This window comes from Coturnix japonica, chromosome 12, assembly GCF_054131305.1.
Source record: "Coturnix japonica strain WE chromosome 12, WE-NBRP24, whole genome shotgun sequence".
Classification (NCBI taxonomy): domain Eukaryota; kingdom Metazoa; phylum Chordata; class Aves; order Galliformes; family Phasianidae; genus Coturnix; species Coturnix japonica.
Window position 1 is genome coordinate 4216956 of NC_140674.1, and position 15343 is coordinate 4232298.

The following is a 15343-nucleotide window of genomic DNA, read 5'->3' on the forward strand; positions in this document are numbered from 1 at the left end:
AATCCCGCAGCCTGGTGTGATCTGATTGCCGTGGCTGTGATCTGTCTGTAACAAGTTGCTCTGAGTCACAGAGGGTGGTGGTTCAAGAGGGGACCAGGAGATGCTTGGATTGGATACTGGGAGAATTTCTGCATAGAGAGGGTAGCCAGACATTGGGATGGACTGACCAGACAAGTGGAGTTCTCCATCCTTGGAGGAATTTGTGGTATGTGGACGTGGTGCTGAGAGGTGTGGTTGAGTGATGGATGGGACTCGGGAGGTCTGTTTTGTGGTTGGATTTGGTCATTTTGAGTGTCTTGTCTGATCTTGGTGGTTCTATGGGGATCTGAGGCTGCTGATTTAGACTACAGCCCAAAGGGAAAGAATTGAATTTGGGGATGCTGCCTCTGATGTCCTCACATCCCTTGAGTATGAGACAAAACTCTCCAACCAGAAGAGGGATTTTGGATAACAGCTGTAATTTGCTTGTATTCATTAGTAAGCAGGTGGATCCCTTTCAAAGCCTTTACAAAGTGGGGGGGGGGGGGGGGGGGAAAGCACCAAAGTATTAAGGTTTTTAATTTATTTACTTAGATATTTTGATTTGGAAATAACTATGCTGAGTAATTAAGGGCTCAGAAGGCCTCAGGTATGTGCTTGTTAGTGCAGCGAGAGAAGCTTTTAATATCTGGGGAGGCATCCAGGCAGCATTGCCGGCATTCAGAGCTGATTAAGCTGTAATTTATGTTGCAGCAAGGTAAAGTGGTTGCTGGGAACAGGCAAGAGGTTGTGGAAATCCTTGTTTTTAGGCCATTTCCTCTCATGTGAGCGGGGACTCTGTCACCCATTGTGTAGGCTTTTTTGTTTCCAGAATATGGAATCCTGCTCTTCTCTCAGCCACACCACCAGCATCTCAGACACCCAGGGTTTGGTTACTCAGACCCCTCTTGCTTTGCTTTGAGGTTTTGGTGTCCGTGCCCAGCTCTATTTTGATTAATTTCCCCCTTCCTGTGAGGAGCATCCAGTTGGAGCCCCGCAGCAGGCTTGGGCCTTTACCCACAGGCCATGCCCCTCTGCTAGAAACACATACTGGGTCTGCCCCTTCCTGCTGGTGCCGAACCATCTGCTTCCCACAGGGACTGATGTTTTACAGAGGATTTATTTTATTTTCTTATATTTTTTGTTCTACAGTCAGCTGCAGGGCTTTGACTGGAAGCCCCCTGCAAGGCCTAGTTGGGGTAGTTGCATTGACTCGCTGCCATCTTTAAGGGTCCTGTTAATTTGGGGGTAATTGCTTCTGGCTTGAAAGATATCCAGTCACCGTGGAGGAGTTGGATGGGTGTGAATTGCATCTTCCCCTGGAAAACGTGGAGCACGGAGAAAGAAAGGTTGAAAAGGGAATGTTGCATTTAAGGTGTGTGGGGAAAGGGATTGAATGCAGGCCTTCAGCTGTGGGAGGCTGATGGGTGGTTTTGTTTTATGTATATATATATTTTTAAGCTTTCCAATTGGAACTGGTGTCTGTATCTTGGGCCAGGCGAGAGGCTGAACCTTCTGGGAAAGCTGAATATTTGGGAAGTCCTCTTTGTGATTGAGGAGGGACTCCTGCCCCTGTGGCCTAGAGGGCATCCTCAGGGGACGTGGGCTTCTAGTCCCATTGGCCTCATAGGACCTGAGCTTCTCCAATCTAATATTCCCTGAATCCACCTGGAGTTGCTATCTAACACAGAAGTATCTTTAGGAGCCAGAGGTCAGGCAAACTCAAAGCAATGGCTTCAATTTTATAAGTCTTCTGAAACAGGAGGATGTGATGGAAATCAAGCATGTGGACAGAGGAGCAATGGGATATTTCCAGAGAGCTCCTTGAGGCTTCAGCTGTGCTTTTAATTTGAAACAAATGTGTTGGAAATGAACAAAATTCAGCTTTTCAAGATTACCAGAACAGCTGGCTGTGTTGCCAGAAGTACTGTGTGATACACTGTTTTCAAGTGGCAGAAGGCCTCTGTGCTGCAACTCAGAGGAGCCTTGACCACTGCTGTGTGGCTGCTCAACCCCTCCATTAATTGTTTTTGAAGCAATGAGTGTCTTTGCATCCCCCCCTCAGTGCTGGAAATCATGGGCTGAAGAGGAGCCTGGGGCTACAGAGCCTCACCATATCCTGAGCAAAACCCTGCATGCCTGTGGTGAAGCTGCCCATTAGTTTTGTGCATGTGGATAAGTCCAGCGAGGAGATTTAGGTTGGATATTAGGATGAATTCCTCCATGGAAGGGGCGATTAGGCATTGAAATGAGCTGCTCAGGGAGGTGGTGAAGTCCCCGTGCCTGGAGGTATCTAAGAGATGTGTGCACGTGATTCAGTGATGGGATTCTGTAGGTCTGATTTGGTGGTGGAGCTGATGATCCTGAAAGGCTTTTCTGAGCTGTGCCTTTTGCTGTTCAAGCCTTTATACTTGCAGATCGAACTCTGCTGAACTCCTCAGGCTTTTGGTGGATGAGCTGCAGTGTGCAATGAGCTGGCTCTTGCTGTGCCATGCGGTTGGTGCAACCTTCTTCTGTGTCCAGGAGTATATTGTCTGCTCCTGCTAGCTTGGAGATGCAGGTTCTGGCCATGGTAGGCAGTTGCTGGTGGGATCTGCAAGGTCACGAGCTAGTTGTATTCTATCACTGTCTAAAAATTGGCTTTTATTATTCCTCCCTACACCACACTTGGGTTATTACCGAGGCGGGAGGCTGCTGCACTGAAAGGCTGGCTCTCTAGCCTGCTGGAGGCTACAAAAAGACGCTCATTAACTTCAACAGCCTTCAATGGAGGCTGGAGGAAAAGGGCTGCTTTGAGGAGGCCGCTGCTGCGGGCACCCTCCTGCTCTGCCTTTGTGAGCCCTGCCTGGTGTGGAAGAGCAGCGTGCCAGGGCTGGGCTGTGTGCACAGGGCTGGCCAGCCCCTGTTCCTTCTAATAGGGATGGGAAACTTGTGCTTTTACATCTGTCTGCTCGTCAAAGCAGCTGCTCCAAGCGCCTCACATCCCCATGGGATGCATCCTTGATCCTGCATCAAAGCTGCAGACAGGTTGCGGGGTTTTGGTGCTTCCTAATAGGGAGTAACTCCTGTGCCACAGCGAGTCTGTCTGTATTCAGGTGCAGATATAATGTGATGGAGTGCAGGGATCCTCACAGTGCTGCACCAGCAGCCCCAAAACTGGGGTGGGTGTGCTCTGGATGCTGATGGTGAGCTGTTCTCAAAGCGTGACCAAAGCTTTCATCCCGAAGCATGTAGGGATGATGCAAGCAGTGATGCTGAAGTTACTGGAAGTAACTGATACTGATTAACTGGAAGTTAATAAAGGGAAAAGTCCATTCCCATGCCAGCATCTCCGATGATAGCACACCAAATGAAACAGGGACCTTCTCCACCAGGCTGGCTTGGGTTGCTTCCAAACACAGCTTGAATCTGCAACCTGGTGCATTTTGGAGGTAGTTTGCTGCAATAATGTGTTTTTATTTATTTATTTAAAGTCTTGAAACGTTCAGGGGGAGACTGTGATGCCTCAGAAACACTTTAAGTATTCCTAATAGGTTACCTTGAAAGCTTCCATAAGTCTTGAATGAATCCAAGTGCAAATGTTTATAATGCAACACCCACACAGACTAGGAGAGACATTTTACGAAGGCGAGAGAGTCAGAAAACAATAATAATAAACCATCTTTTATGAAGTTGGTGAGAAACTTATAAACTAGGTGAAGTTTTACAGCATATGAAGTTGATAGAAGTTGTAAACTTGAATTCCCAGGCTGGTTCTCATGTCTTGCTCTTTATTACCTGAGATACCATGCTCTGTTTTTAATAGTTCGCTTTGTCTGGGTGTGCGTGGCTTTGTCTTCTTAAATGAGCCTTACAGTCAGACTTTCACCTATCCCAAAGTCTTCAGTTCTCCATCCCAAATATAACTGAAATTATAGATGATCTAGAAAGGGAGAAGAAATTGGGCTGCTTCTGGCGTGGTGCATGAAGCAAGCTTACGATCTTTGAGTAAGGGCTTTGTCCTGAAGCTGTTGGCCTACCTCCTTCCTGATGGAGCACCTGACATCAGAGGGAAAGGCTTCAGCACTAGCAAGTCACCCACAATGTGCAGGGTAGGTGTGAATGCACTGCCTGTTGCTCGAGTGAATTCCCCAGCACCTGTGGGGCTTTGCTCTTGCACCATGCCATGCTCACAGGGTTTCAAGGTTGGCCTGTGTGCCTCAGTGCTCCCTCTGACAAGGGTTCTTTATTGCAGCAGCAACCTGGGGCTGTTACTCGGCTGCCTGGGCCTTTCCTTAGTGATTGTGGCTGTCGTTAGTAACTTTGGTCTTTTTGTTCCCTTGCCTGTGCTCTGGAAAGCCTTCAGGGGTTGTTTAAGAGGAAAGGGGCTGGGGAGCATGTAGCTTTTTGTGTTATTATTATTATATATTATTATAATTAAAACATATTTTTAGCAGCTGAAACCCAAGCCCGTCTGGGTATTTATACAGCAAGATGTTTTGGATGAGGAATAGGCCAAGACAGTCACGTGGCCGGGGCCAACGTGAAACAAAAGAATCCATTTATTATCCAGGCAGGAAATTTGTTCTTCTGGATGCTGTAGCTGCAGACATAATGATTTCATTTCCTTTGGTTCACCCAGATTAATGGCTTGCGCTCTTTTGTTTGCGTGCCTGTGTTATTTCTGCAACGCGGTTCCCCGCAGCCTGTGCCTGCACGTGTGAGTGCTGTGTCCCCTGTCCTTCGTCTGGCTGGGGGGCTGCAGAGCTCCTTGGGGTGCAGGGTGTGGGGCAGGAGCTTGCTGGGGCTCCTGGTGCCATGGGGCCCATTTGTGCAATGATCCCACAGCAGGTCTGCCTCGAGGGCTGAGCTTCTGGATTGGACATGGTGGTTCTTTGAAACTGGGAGCAAATGGAGGTTTTTATAAGGAGTGCAGGTGTTGGGAAGCGCTTGTGTGGTCACCCTATGGAGCACGTCCTCTCCTTGACCCACGTTTATGGGTGTGCTCTTGGAAACCTCCAGCTTGGCACACCCAAAGGATCGGAAGGAGATGCATTTCCGCTCCTCAGGGGCCAGGATGGGGTGTGGGGACACAATCGTGGCTCACTCTGGTGGGGGTCTGTGCCATTGCTGGCTCCTATTGAGCATCTCCTGCCCGTGGATCCCAGCAGGGAGCTGCTGGTGCTGCTGCAGGCTCTGTCAGAGCCACGGGCTGCTTTTCCATGCGGACACTACAAGATTAGCAGAAGCTTTAATTACTCCCTCTTGCTTTTTGAGTGTTTGCCTTTTGAAAGCCATGTGACAGGCAAACAATGCCTCTGCATTGTTATCACTCGAGCAGTCTTCGCGGGGGTTTGGCACAGAGCTTTTCACTTACCGTTGGAAGTGCAGTTTGTAACGCTGCTCTGGATTTATCCAGGGTGACCCAGTGGGGTTTGCGCACTAGTGTGCGTGGGGCTGAAGTTGGGTGTGTAGTTGGCAAAGGTTCAGGAAGCATCCTACTGCCTTTATGCCCAGCTCTTCCTTCAGGGTTTGTGCCATCTGTCCTAGATAGGGGTGGAGAGAAGTAGTTCTGCCCTCCAAGAGGAGGTTTCCCCCATTGATAGGGGCTATCACAGGGCTCCCATGGGCACATGTGCCCATCCTCTGTCCCACCCAGGCCTCTGCAGGGTTACCCAGGTGACAGCATCTATGAGGATGTGACAGCTCCATCGTGCAGACGGTGATGAACAGTAATGAGGCCCAGAGCACAATGTGCACTTACAGTGATTTATTTCAGCAAGGAAACCACAATCAGGGAGGATGGGTCAGTGTCATCAGCGGGAGAGGTGGTATGGAGATGAGCTTATGGGCAAATTTATCATCAGCTGACACTGCTTTAAAAATGAGCCAAAGCAGCATTGCATAAAACAGAGCCATTCCATGCCAGACCCCTTGCCAGGACCAGGTGGGATTTCAGCCCAAGTGGTGGCAGTGTCCCTATGACCGGAGCAGGGGCTGCTTCCTCTTCACCTCCCCTACATAAGGGAAGCCCTTTGGAGGCAGCACCTCCACCTTGTCTCAGGGCTGTCCTCACTGCAGCATCCTCTCTGTGCCCTGCAATTGGTGTGAGATGGACTTCAGCATTCCCAGGGGACATCAATTTCGGACAGTTTGGGTTTCCCTGCCCCCCTGGTGCTGGCTTGGAGATGCTGTGTGCGGAAGCTCTGCTTTGTGGTCACACTGTTTCCTGGGTCAGGAGTTGGCCACTAGTGATGGCAATACAAAGGGACAGGGGAGCATCCCAGTAAGGGAAATGGTGTGGGGGGAAAATACCCATTCCCAGCACGCCTTGGCCTGGCTCCCGGTGTGCAGATGGCTCTCCTCCTGCCTGCTCTGCTCCAGTCTTTTCCCAGCTTGTGCTCATGCTCATGGGCTGGGGGCAGGAGTGTGTGCAGCCAGCTGGGAGCCAAGTGCTCCTCCTTCGGCCTCCTCCTCCTGGGCTTCCCAGGCCAGGAGCGCATGCAGCGCAATGCCTGGCACCAGCAGCATTGCATGAGCCTTGCATTTGAAGCCTGTCTCCTTCCTCTTAGAATACATGTGGGTTTGATTGCTACGTGCTGATGGCTCATTCAGGTTTTTTTTCCATTTATGTTGTGAGTCCCCCCAGGATGAATGCTTCCTCTGCTCTGCCCCTGTGCTGCTCTTCCACTGTGCTTTTAGAGGTGAGTGCTGGCCATGCCCTGTGTTGGTCGTGGAGCTGGCATTTTCCCATAGCTTGCTATCCTGCAGAGGTGTTGGGTGGCCTTACTACCCAGGCCCAGTGCCCCTCCCAGCCCCACAGCACAGCATGAGACTGTGCAACACTGACAGTCATCTGGAAATGTTGGCCAATGTGTTGGGTTATTTACCCCATAGAGCAGCTGTCACACACACGAACCTAAGACTGCTCAGAGTGATAGTAACATGTTTGGGAGAGGATGTGGGATGGCAGTGGAGTGCAGGCGCTGTTTTGAGCAGATCTGAAAGGTGTGTGGGGGGGGGGGGAAGGAAAAGCTGAAGAAATGTAGCTTTTAAATAGGTTCTGCAGGGAGAAGGGGAAGCAAATACTTGGTACTGGATTTATCCCCTCTTCTGACCTCGAGCTGGGGTTAGTTATGCTAACATAAGTAACGATGTCTGTGACCATTCTGTCTTTTCATCTGTCTGCCTCTGTGTTTATAGGATGTCACTTTGAAGGAAATCCTAGTTGTTCAGGAGGATGCATCCACCAGACCCGTTAGGCTCCCATACCCCTTGTGCATGAAATCTCCAACTGTGCTATTTTCCTTCTCCTTGGGGTTCCCTGCTTTCTTACAGCATGGACAGAGGTCAGTCTGCTCTCCTCATGCAGAAGGCCTTGCTTGTGTGAGCTCCCTGGAGCACCCGGTTTGTTGCTTTTGGGGGGCAGAAAACACAGGCTTCTTGGGTCTGGGATCAAAGTGCTGTGATTGTCGCGTGAGGGTTTGGAAAGCACTCCATCAGCCCTGTGCAGGGAGAAGATGGAGAGGCTGCAGGCTGTGTGTTCTGAGTGCTGCATCCCTGGTGCACTGTGCTGTGCCTGCAGCTACCCGCTGCTGTTAATCTCAGCAGCCCCTCTTGCTGATTTATTGTCTCAAACCAGTGAAAAGCAGCGGCTTGATCACTATCCCCTGAGAACCCAGCAAAGGCTTTGGGCAGAGCAGTCAGTGAGGCCGGTGTGGGGGAGCTCTCAGCATTCAGCTCGTCCTTGCCTCCTGCAGGATGCTGTGTTTCCACATGAGGACGAGAGATCTGGGTGCTGGGTACTGATTGCTTTGGGGCTGTGAGTGCCCCAGCCAGCTGGTTTGCACCCAGGAACCCCAATGGTGTGCACGAAGCTGCTGCACCCAGCTCCTGGTGTGGCAAGGGGTGGGTGCCCTCTAGCTCCTGACCAACGGCTGTATCTTCTTGGGGTGGTTCTCGTGTGCATGGATTTAGGTTTAACTCTGCCTTGGCACAGAGCTCTCCATAGGCAGGGCTATGTGTGCCCTGGAGCTGTGCTGGAAGCTGGCTTGTTTCTCATGGGACATCTGCTGCAGTGCTCCCCCAGAGGGCTTCACCTCTACCACCTGTGCATAGAAAAATCCATCCTGTAAGCCAGCCAGCCCCTCCGTGTCACTGAGCTGTATCTTGCACTGGGGGGTGCTGCTTCTCCAGAGCAGTTCCACAGCCTTTGGGAGCCCCTGCCCTTCGTAGGACAGCTGAGTTCCTCTTCCATGCCTTCTGGAGAAGGAAACGAGCGGCTGCCAAGCTCGACATATGGTGATTTTTGGGGCAGGCTGGTGGAGTTCAGTGATGCTTGTTGGCAACTCAGCCTCGAGAAAGCAAAGATGACAATTTAAATGCGTAGTGACATTGTTCTGGAAGATGTCTTCCTGAAAGATAGCCTTGTCATCTTACAGTGCTGAATCCTTCCCCTGGAGGTGGGAAAGCTGAGCTCTTGGAGGTGCCTGGGTCTGTCCTGAATCCCATGTAATTCACCAAAGTGCTGTGTCAGCCCGTGGTACCTTTTGGGTTGCAAAACACATCTGTGATTACCAATAAATACCTCCATGAGCTGCTACAGTATGAGCTATGTTTTGTGCACCTGGGTGTAACTGTGGGCTGTGTGGTACTGCAAACCTGCTTCATCACCGTGGGTACATATGAGCACATTGTACTCCATACAATGTCTGGAGCACATTGAGTTGCCTGTAACATGCTGTTTTGAGGCCTCCCGTGGCCTTTGATGTCTTGTGTGAGCTCAGTGGATTAAAACTTGTTCCCAAATTTCATAAAATAGGCTTATAATTTGGAAAACGAGGCACTGAAAGCACTATCTTCTTTCTCTTATCTCTGTATTTGATTTGGTCCCTTTTGTCTTTTTTCACCATGATGTGTTCCTTTTTTTTCCCCTCTTTTTGTAATTTTCTGCTGCTTCCTTCCCTCTCTCTTATCTCTCCCTCTGCAGTTCTCTCCCTGTTTCTCTCTGTTCCTCCCTCCCCTGTGCAATCTATTTGCAGGCAGGTTGTCTCTTTGATTTACTGTGTCTCTCCTCGGTGGGATTATGATGAATGGTTTGTGTGGCTGCGGCAGAGCTGGCCTGGCACTGTGTGTTTGCACAGGGTCAAACACCTTTAGAGCAGGAAAATCACAGGAAGGTACGTGGGGGACCTTGATGCTGCCAGCCCTACTGCTTTTGCCCCCAACTGTATATGTGTAAAATTCCTCTCCATCCCCAAGTGCTGCTTTTTGGCCTCCATAGGTCTACAGAGCTGAGGCTCGTCATGTAGCTACTCCTCTCGGAAAGGTCCATTGCGAAGCTCTGAGGTTTCAATGTTCCCATTCACAGCAATGGGCAGGGGAGCATCCTGCTGCCTTGTTTTTTGTTGTTTAGTACATCCTCTGCAATCTGAACTCGGTTTGTTATTCTAGGGATAATCCTTCATAATGAATCTGCGGGAGATTGATGGGGGATAGCTCGTTATACACTTCCAGAACGGTTTCACTGTAATTCTGTAGCAGCAAAATGCACCATTAAAGGCAGAGAGCCATGGGAATGATGGGACATAATTAGTTGTTGCTGTAATATTTTTGATTGAAAGTGTATAGATACTGCAAGCAGCTCTTTCAGAAACTGGGGCTCTTAAGGAATGTGAACAGAAGCAGTGCTCCTCCAGTAGGAGGGGGTGATCCTGCTCTTCTCCTACCTGCCTCTCTGGCACTGACACAGAGACAGAAGTGTCCTGAGTTGAGATCCAGATGTGTGCAGAGCAGCTTGCACATCTGGCCTGCTCCTGCTTTGCTGTTGCTTTATGGGAAGTGTAAGATATGTGGAAGTTTCTTGCACCCTTGGAGCATCATGGCCAGGAGCAGGGCCTGCCATGGACATGGGGAGCCACCTGAAATGGCCTGGGTGAGCCTCTGGTGTAGGTTTGAGCTCCAGGTCTCTGTGTGTGGAGCACAGAGGGTGCTTGTAGGACTCCTTTCCCTACTGACATTAAGAAGCTTAATCTGGGCCGTGAGCAGATCAGGACTGGCAATAGCAGCCATGCTGTGGCCACAGGAAGGCAGAGCTGTGGCACTGCCTAGTTGGTGCTGGTCTCTGCAGTAAAACTTCTAGGTTTATTTTCCTGTTGCTCCCTTTTGCAGTGCCACCAGCCTGGGGCAAACCATCCCCATTACCAGCCTTGGGCTGATTGTGCTGATGCTCTCAGAGGAAAGGGTGCAGAGAGAAAGCTGCTGCCTGCTCTGGGAGCAGGACTGCATCCCTGAGCATGCCTGCTGCGGGAAGGGGCAGCCCACAAGCATCACCATGCTCCACATCCTACCTTCTCTCACCCCGTGTTTCTTATTCCCCCATTGTTCGAGTGATGCTCCTCTGAGCCCACTGTGGATACCACCTTGGTCCCTGCCTGCTGGGGACACACTGGTACCACTGCAGATGGACCTGCTCCGCTCAGTGAGGATGTTCCTGCATGCTAATTGCTGGCATCCTTACTTGTTACGAGTGTAATTGTGAGTAGATGTTTGTTTTTGTATTGATAATTAGGGACTGGAACAGATGGTGGAGGCTTAGTTTAAAGTAATGTGTCCATTAAAGAAAACCTACTGTATACAGCGCAAGATTCTTCACTCAGAGAAAGCTCTGCTTTCCACAGCAAAGCTCAGCTTCTCCCTAAGGAGGGCTTTGGCTGGGCATGAAAACTCGTGTCCCTGCCCACTGATGCCTCTCCAAGCCCTCGTGTTTAGCTTCCTCCCAGGGCACTGCTCGGGATCAGGCAGCCCTGGAGCATCACACTTGGGTGGGAGCAGCTCCTCGCTTCGGGAGCCGGCAGTGTTTCACTGGGCTTGGTGCATCAGATGGGCTGCTGCAGCTGAACAGGGCTATTTCTGCTCTGGGTGGCTCTGACTGAGATGGAGTGGCATCAGCTGGACCCAGAGTTTGCCTCCAGCCTCATCCACTTGGTGGCTGTGTGGTCAGCCTTGGGGTTTTGGTGAGGCCAAGCTTTCCCTGAGTCTCAGTGAATGGTTTGGGGTACATATCCTTCTCTTTGCCCCAGAGAATGGCATTATAGAGAACCATAGTGGGAAGATGTGCCATCTGGAAACATGCCTAGATCACTAAGAAAAGACAGGCAAGAGCTTTTTGGTGGGGAGGCAGCTTTTTTTGATGCTGACAGGATGCATCTCTTCTCAGTGTATGCATTTCTTTCAAGTCTCCTGCTTCAGGAGCTGCTGTGTGTTACATTGTGCTGTTCCTCCCAGCTTTCTTCCTGAAATACAGAGCCTGTTTAGGGGCTGCAGTGGGAGGATCTGATAGAAGGGCTGGCTTTTTGGGAGCAGGCCCTTATGAAGGAAACACGCTCTTGTGTTTGAAGGGCTGAAGCAAGGATTAATGAGTGCTTAGGGACATGTGTGGTCATACTTACAGCAGGGGGAGAAATAATATTTGCATGGTGTGTGGCGGGGACACAAATGGGTACAAGTTGCTGGAGAGGGAGATGAGATAAGCCATGGCTGAGATGTGTTTGTATCAGCACAAAGCTGGGGGGATGTGCTTGTTGTGGTGCTGGGCTGCGAAGCAAAGGATGGGGCCGATTCCGAGCACGTTTCCTTCCCAGTTTAGCTTCAGACTCAGGAGCTGAGCAAATTAATCTGCATGTCTGCTTGCTGAAAACAAATAAATAAAACCTGGAGGATTCTTCCCATCTGTTTCTATATGTTGTTGCTCTCACTGTTATTGTTGTTACTGTTTGTTTTTGTTTTCCCCTTGTACAAGAGCAAGAAAATAAGCAGGGAAATGGCAGCTGTAATACTGTAGTACAGCTTTTCAATATCTCCCACCAAACCCACCTCTGAAAGCTTCCCAGCATGGGGTCAGCACTCCAGCACCTCCTCTGTCATTCCTATGGCTGAAATCATCCTGCCAAATTACAGCTGCCAAGCTCCACGTGTAACCCATCTCATCGCGGGTTTGGGTTCGTGTAGGTGGTGATGCCACAAAGCACAGCGTCCTCCTTCGTGTTCTTCCTCTTGTGTTTCCCCAGAAACCCTGATGGACACACGGACGGCGACGGCCGAGCTGGGCTGGACTGCCAACCCTCCGTCAGGGGTAAGTTATCCCACATCCAACCACACACAGAGCTGATGAGGCTCCCTTCCCTGCTGCCCATCCAGCATGCTCCTCCCCATCCTCCTGCTTGCACCTCCCCTCTCCTATACCACAAAGCTTGTAATTAGGAAACATTAGCAGGCTCAAAACAGCTTTCATACCTGGAACATCATCCATAATTGCACTCAGCAGTGCTCTTCCTGGCTATTAATGTCACTTTTATGAAGTAATGAGGAACAAAACACCCAGAGGCACTTAAAACATCTTTTTTATATAATACGAGTCTTTGAGGGATGGAAGCATAAAATAACCTGACTCACATTCTACTGACAGAAAAAGTGATAGACAAAGACGGGTGCAGACAGGGAGGGAGCGGTGGGTGGTAGGAGTGATGGAGAGAGGTACCGTGGAGCCCCAGGCACAGCATTGGTTGGCTTGGCTGACTGGTTCCTTTGCTACCCAAAACCACGGCTGGCCAGCTGTGCTGCCAGTGGTCATGGGGTGCTGTGGTTTTACAGCTTTGCAAGCATCCAGTGTGAAATTTGGACTAAGCTGAGTGATGAAAGAGCTCTGCACGCAGTGAAATACCTGCATGCATACAGCAGTAGAAGTACAGGTGTGTAATTAAATGAGTGCTTACAACCTTACTCTCCATCCTTCTGTTGGTTTCACACAATAAGCCTCCCTAAGCTTATAGGGAAGGGGTGGGGACCTCTCTCCCTGATCTCCTGCCTATCCTGACCCCAGGGATTCTGCAGCCTTAGTTGGGATGTCAGGTGTCCCTTGGTGGCGGCAGCAAACTCTGTGTGCTCCTGCTGCTCTGCTGCCAGCAGAGTGATGCCTGGGGAAGCTGAGGAGGGCTGGGAGAGGTAAAAAGGGCAAAGGCTGTAACATTGGAGGGTTGGCTTGGTTTACTCACAAGTGCTGCTGCTGCTGCCTCACCCCCAGAAATTATGCCCAGTATCAACATGCTGCTTAAAGATTGCCATGTAAGTAATGCTGTTATGAAGAGACTGTAAACATGGATTAGTGAAAATGAATGGATTACGAGGTTGTAAATCTGTCTGTAGGACACTAATGCCATCATACACTGTTCACAGTTTGCTGATGTCCCTTGATTGAAATTGTAGCCTAGATTATATTAATATTCTTCTCTAAATCAAGCCATGAATCCGTATTCTTTCTCTTTGCTGTGATGTGCTTTGGGACTGTTGTTTTGGTGCTTTCTTTGGCCAGGGGAAGCAGTCCCATTGTGCTGTGGGAGCCTGAGGTCAGGCATGCTCATCAGCCCCCACACCGACTTGGTCACTGACATAGATGTAACCTCTTGTATTGCTTTCCTTCATGTCTTCAGCTGCCTAGTCTGTCTTTCTTTCCTTTGTTGCATCTCCTCATGATTAGGCCCCTTCTAGTTTTAGCTATTCCTTGGCTTTTTTGCCCCCTTTCAGGACAGCCCTGTTGCACATGGGGTGACCACCACCTTCAGTGCCCTTATCTCCTTCTCATGACCTCTCTTTACTCCTTTGTCTAGTGGGAAGAAGTGAGTGGCTACGACGAGAACCTGAACACCATCCGTACGTACCAGGTGTGCAACGTCTTCGAGCCAAACCAGAACAACTGGCTCCTCACCACCTTCATCAACCGGCGTGGAGCCCACCGCATCTACACCGAGATGCGCTTCACTGTGCGGGACTGCAGCAGCCTCCCCAACGTCCCTGGCTCCTGCAAGGAGACATTCAACCTCTACTACTATGAGACAGACTCTGTCATTGCCACTAAGAAGTCGGCCTTCTGGACGGAGGCACCCTACCTCAAAGTGGACACCATTGCTGCTGATGAGAGCTTCTCCCAGGTGGACTTTGGTGGCAGGTTGATGAAGGTGAACACAGAAGTGAGAAGTTTTGGGCCCCTGACCCGTAATGGCTTTTACCTGGCTTTTCAGGACTACGGGGCTTGCATGTCTCTGCTCTCCGTCAGGGTTTTCTTCAAGAAGTGCCCAAGCGTGGTGCAGAACTTTGCTATCTTCCCTGAGACCATGACAGGGGCAGAGAGCACCTCTCTGGTGACTGCACGGGGCACCTGCATCCCCAACGCCGAGGAGGTGGATGTGCCCATCAAGCTGTACTGCAATGGGGATGGGGAGTGGATGGTACCCATAGGTCGCTGCACGTGCAAGGCTGGTTATGAGCCGGAAAACAATGTGGCTTGCAAAGGTAAGGCCAGGGTTGCTTTGCAGGGAGTTTTGTGCTTCTTGAGCATTTCTACTGTGTTGTTTGTACCCAAACTAACTGCTGTGGGTGACGTCAACAGTGTGGGGCTCCAGAAAGTCTTGTCACAGAGCAGTTTTGTTTTAGGGGCTGAGGTGGTGTGCAAGGTGTCACACTGAAGGCTGTCAGGCTGCTTTCCAGGTGATGTGTGTTTCACTCTGGTGCTCCTGATCTGCGGTCACCAGTGTCCTTTTAGGGAAGCGTTAATTTTCTTCTTCCCAAGTCTGAATCTATCCTGACTGCCTTTGGCTCATGGCTGTGATCTTCCTGCTGGGAGCACAGCTTTGGAGCAGAGCCTGCCGTGTATCCCACACACTGTTGTGACGCAATGTACAGCAAAAATGGTAGGAATAGAGTGGAAACCCACAGCCCTGGGATGCTTGTAGTGTGCCAAGTTCAACCTGCAGCCTCTCTGTGCTCTCCAGCCAGCAGCAGTGCTTGCAAAACTCAGTGTAAGTCTCTGCTGTGGCTTGCAGTGTGTTGAGGACACAGGCACCCATTCACTGCCGCAGTGATTTGCTGCCTTCAAAGGGTGATACTCGCTGGCAGAGCCGCTTTCATCTCCTCGTTATTTCCCAAGCAGAGCTGCAAGAGCCAGGCAGCTGTCCCCAGCCTGAGTGCTACACTGCTGCTCTGCTTCTGGGTAGTAATTGGCTTTATATTTTTGCTGTTTTTTTGGGTTCCCCCAACCACGCTGCCAATGTGCAGCTGCCAGGTTATAAATATGGAAACGGTGCTCGCTGCTTGTCATCTCCTTTTGCAGTTCTGATGAATATTTCCCAAATAACGTTGGAGGATTTTTTTTGCCTATTAGTGTTACGCACTGCCCTTGCCATCTCCTCTCCTAAAATGTGGTTCTCTGCCTTGCTTGGAAGCAGGGGAGCAGGGGATGCATGAGAAGCCAATTCCATTTCAGTAGTGCTTTTTGAATGGCTTCTGGAACAGT

General features: G+C 50.2%; 1 protein-coding gene across 2 annotated transcripts in view; it reads left to right on the forward strand.

Moving 5' to 3' along the window:
* The window catches only part of EPHB1 (EPH receptor B1), a 44028-nt gene that overhangs the window by 2846 nt on the left and 25839 nt on the right, over positions 1 to 15343 (forward strand). For both annotated transcript variants that reach the window (XM_015871222.2, XM_085512670.1), the window contains exons 2-3: positions 12066 to 12130; positions 13662 to 14343. In XM_015871222.2, coding sequence (XP_015726708.2) covers positions 12066 to 12130; positions 13662 to 14343 — 747 coding nt within the window. The remainder of the gene's footprint in view (positions 1 to 12065; positions 12131 to 13661; positions 14344 to 15343) is intronic.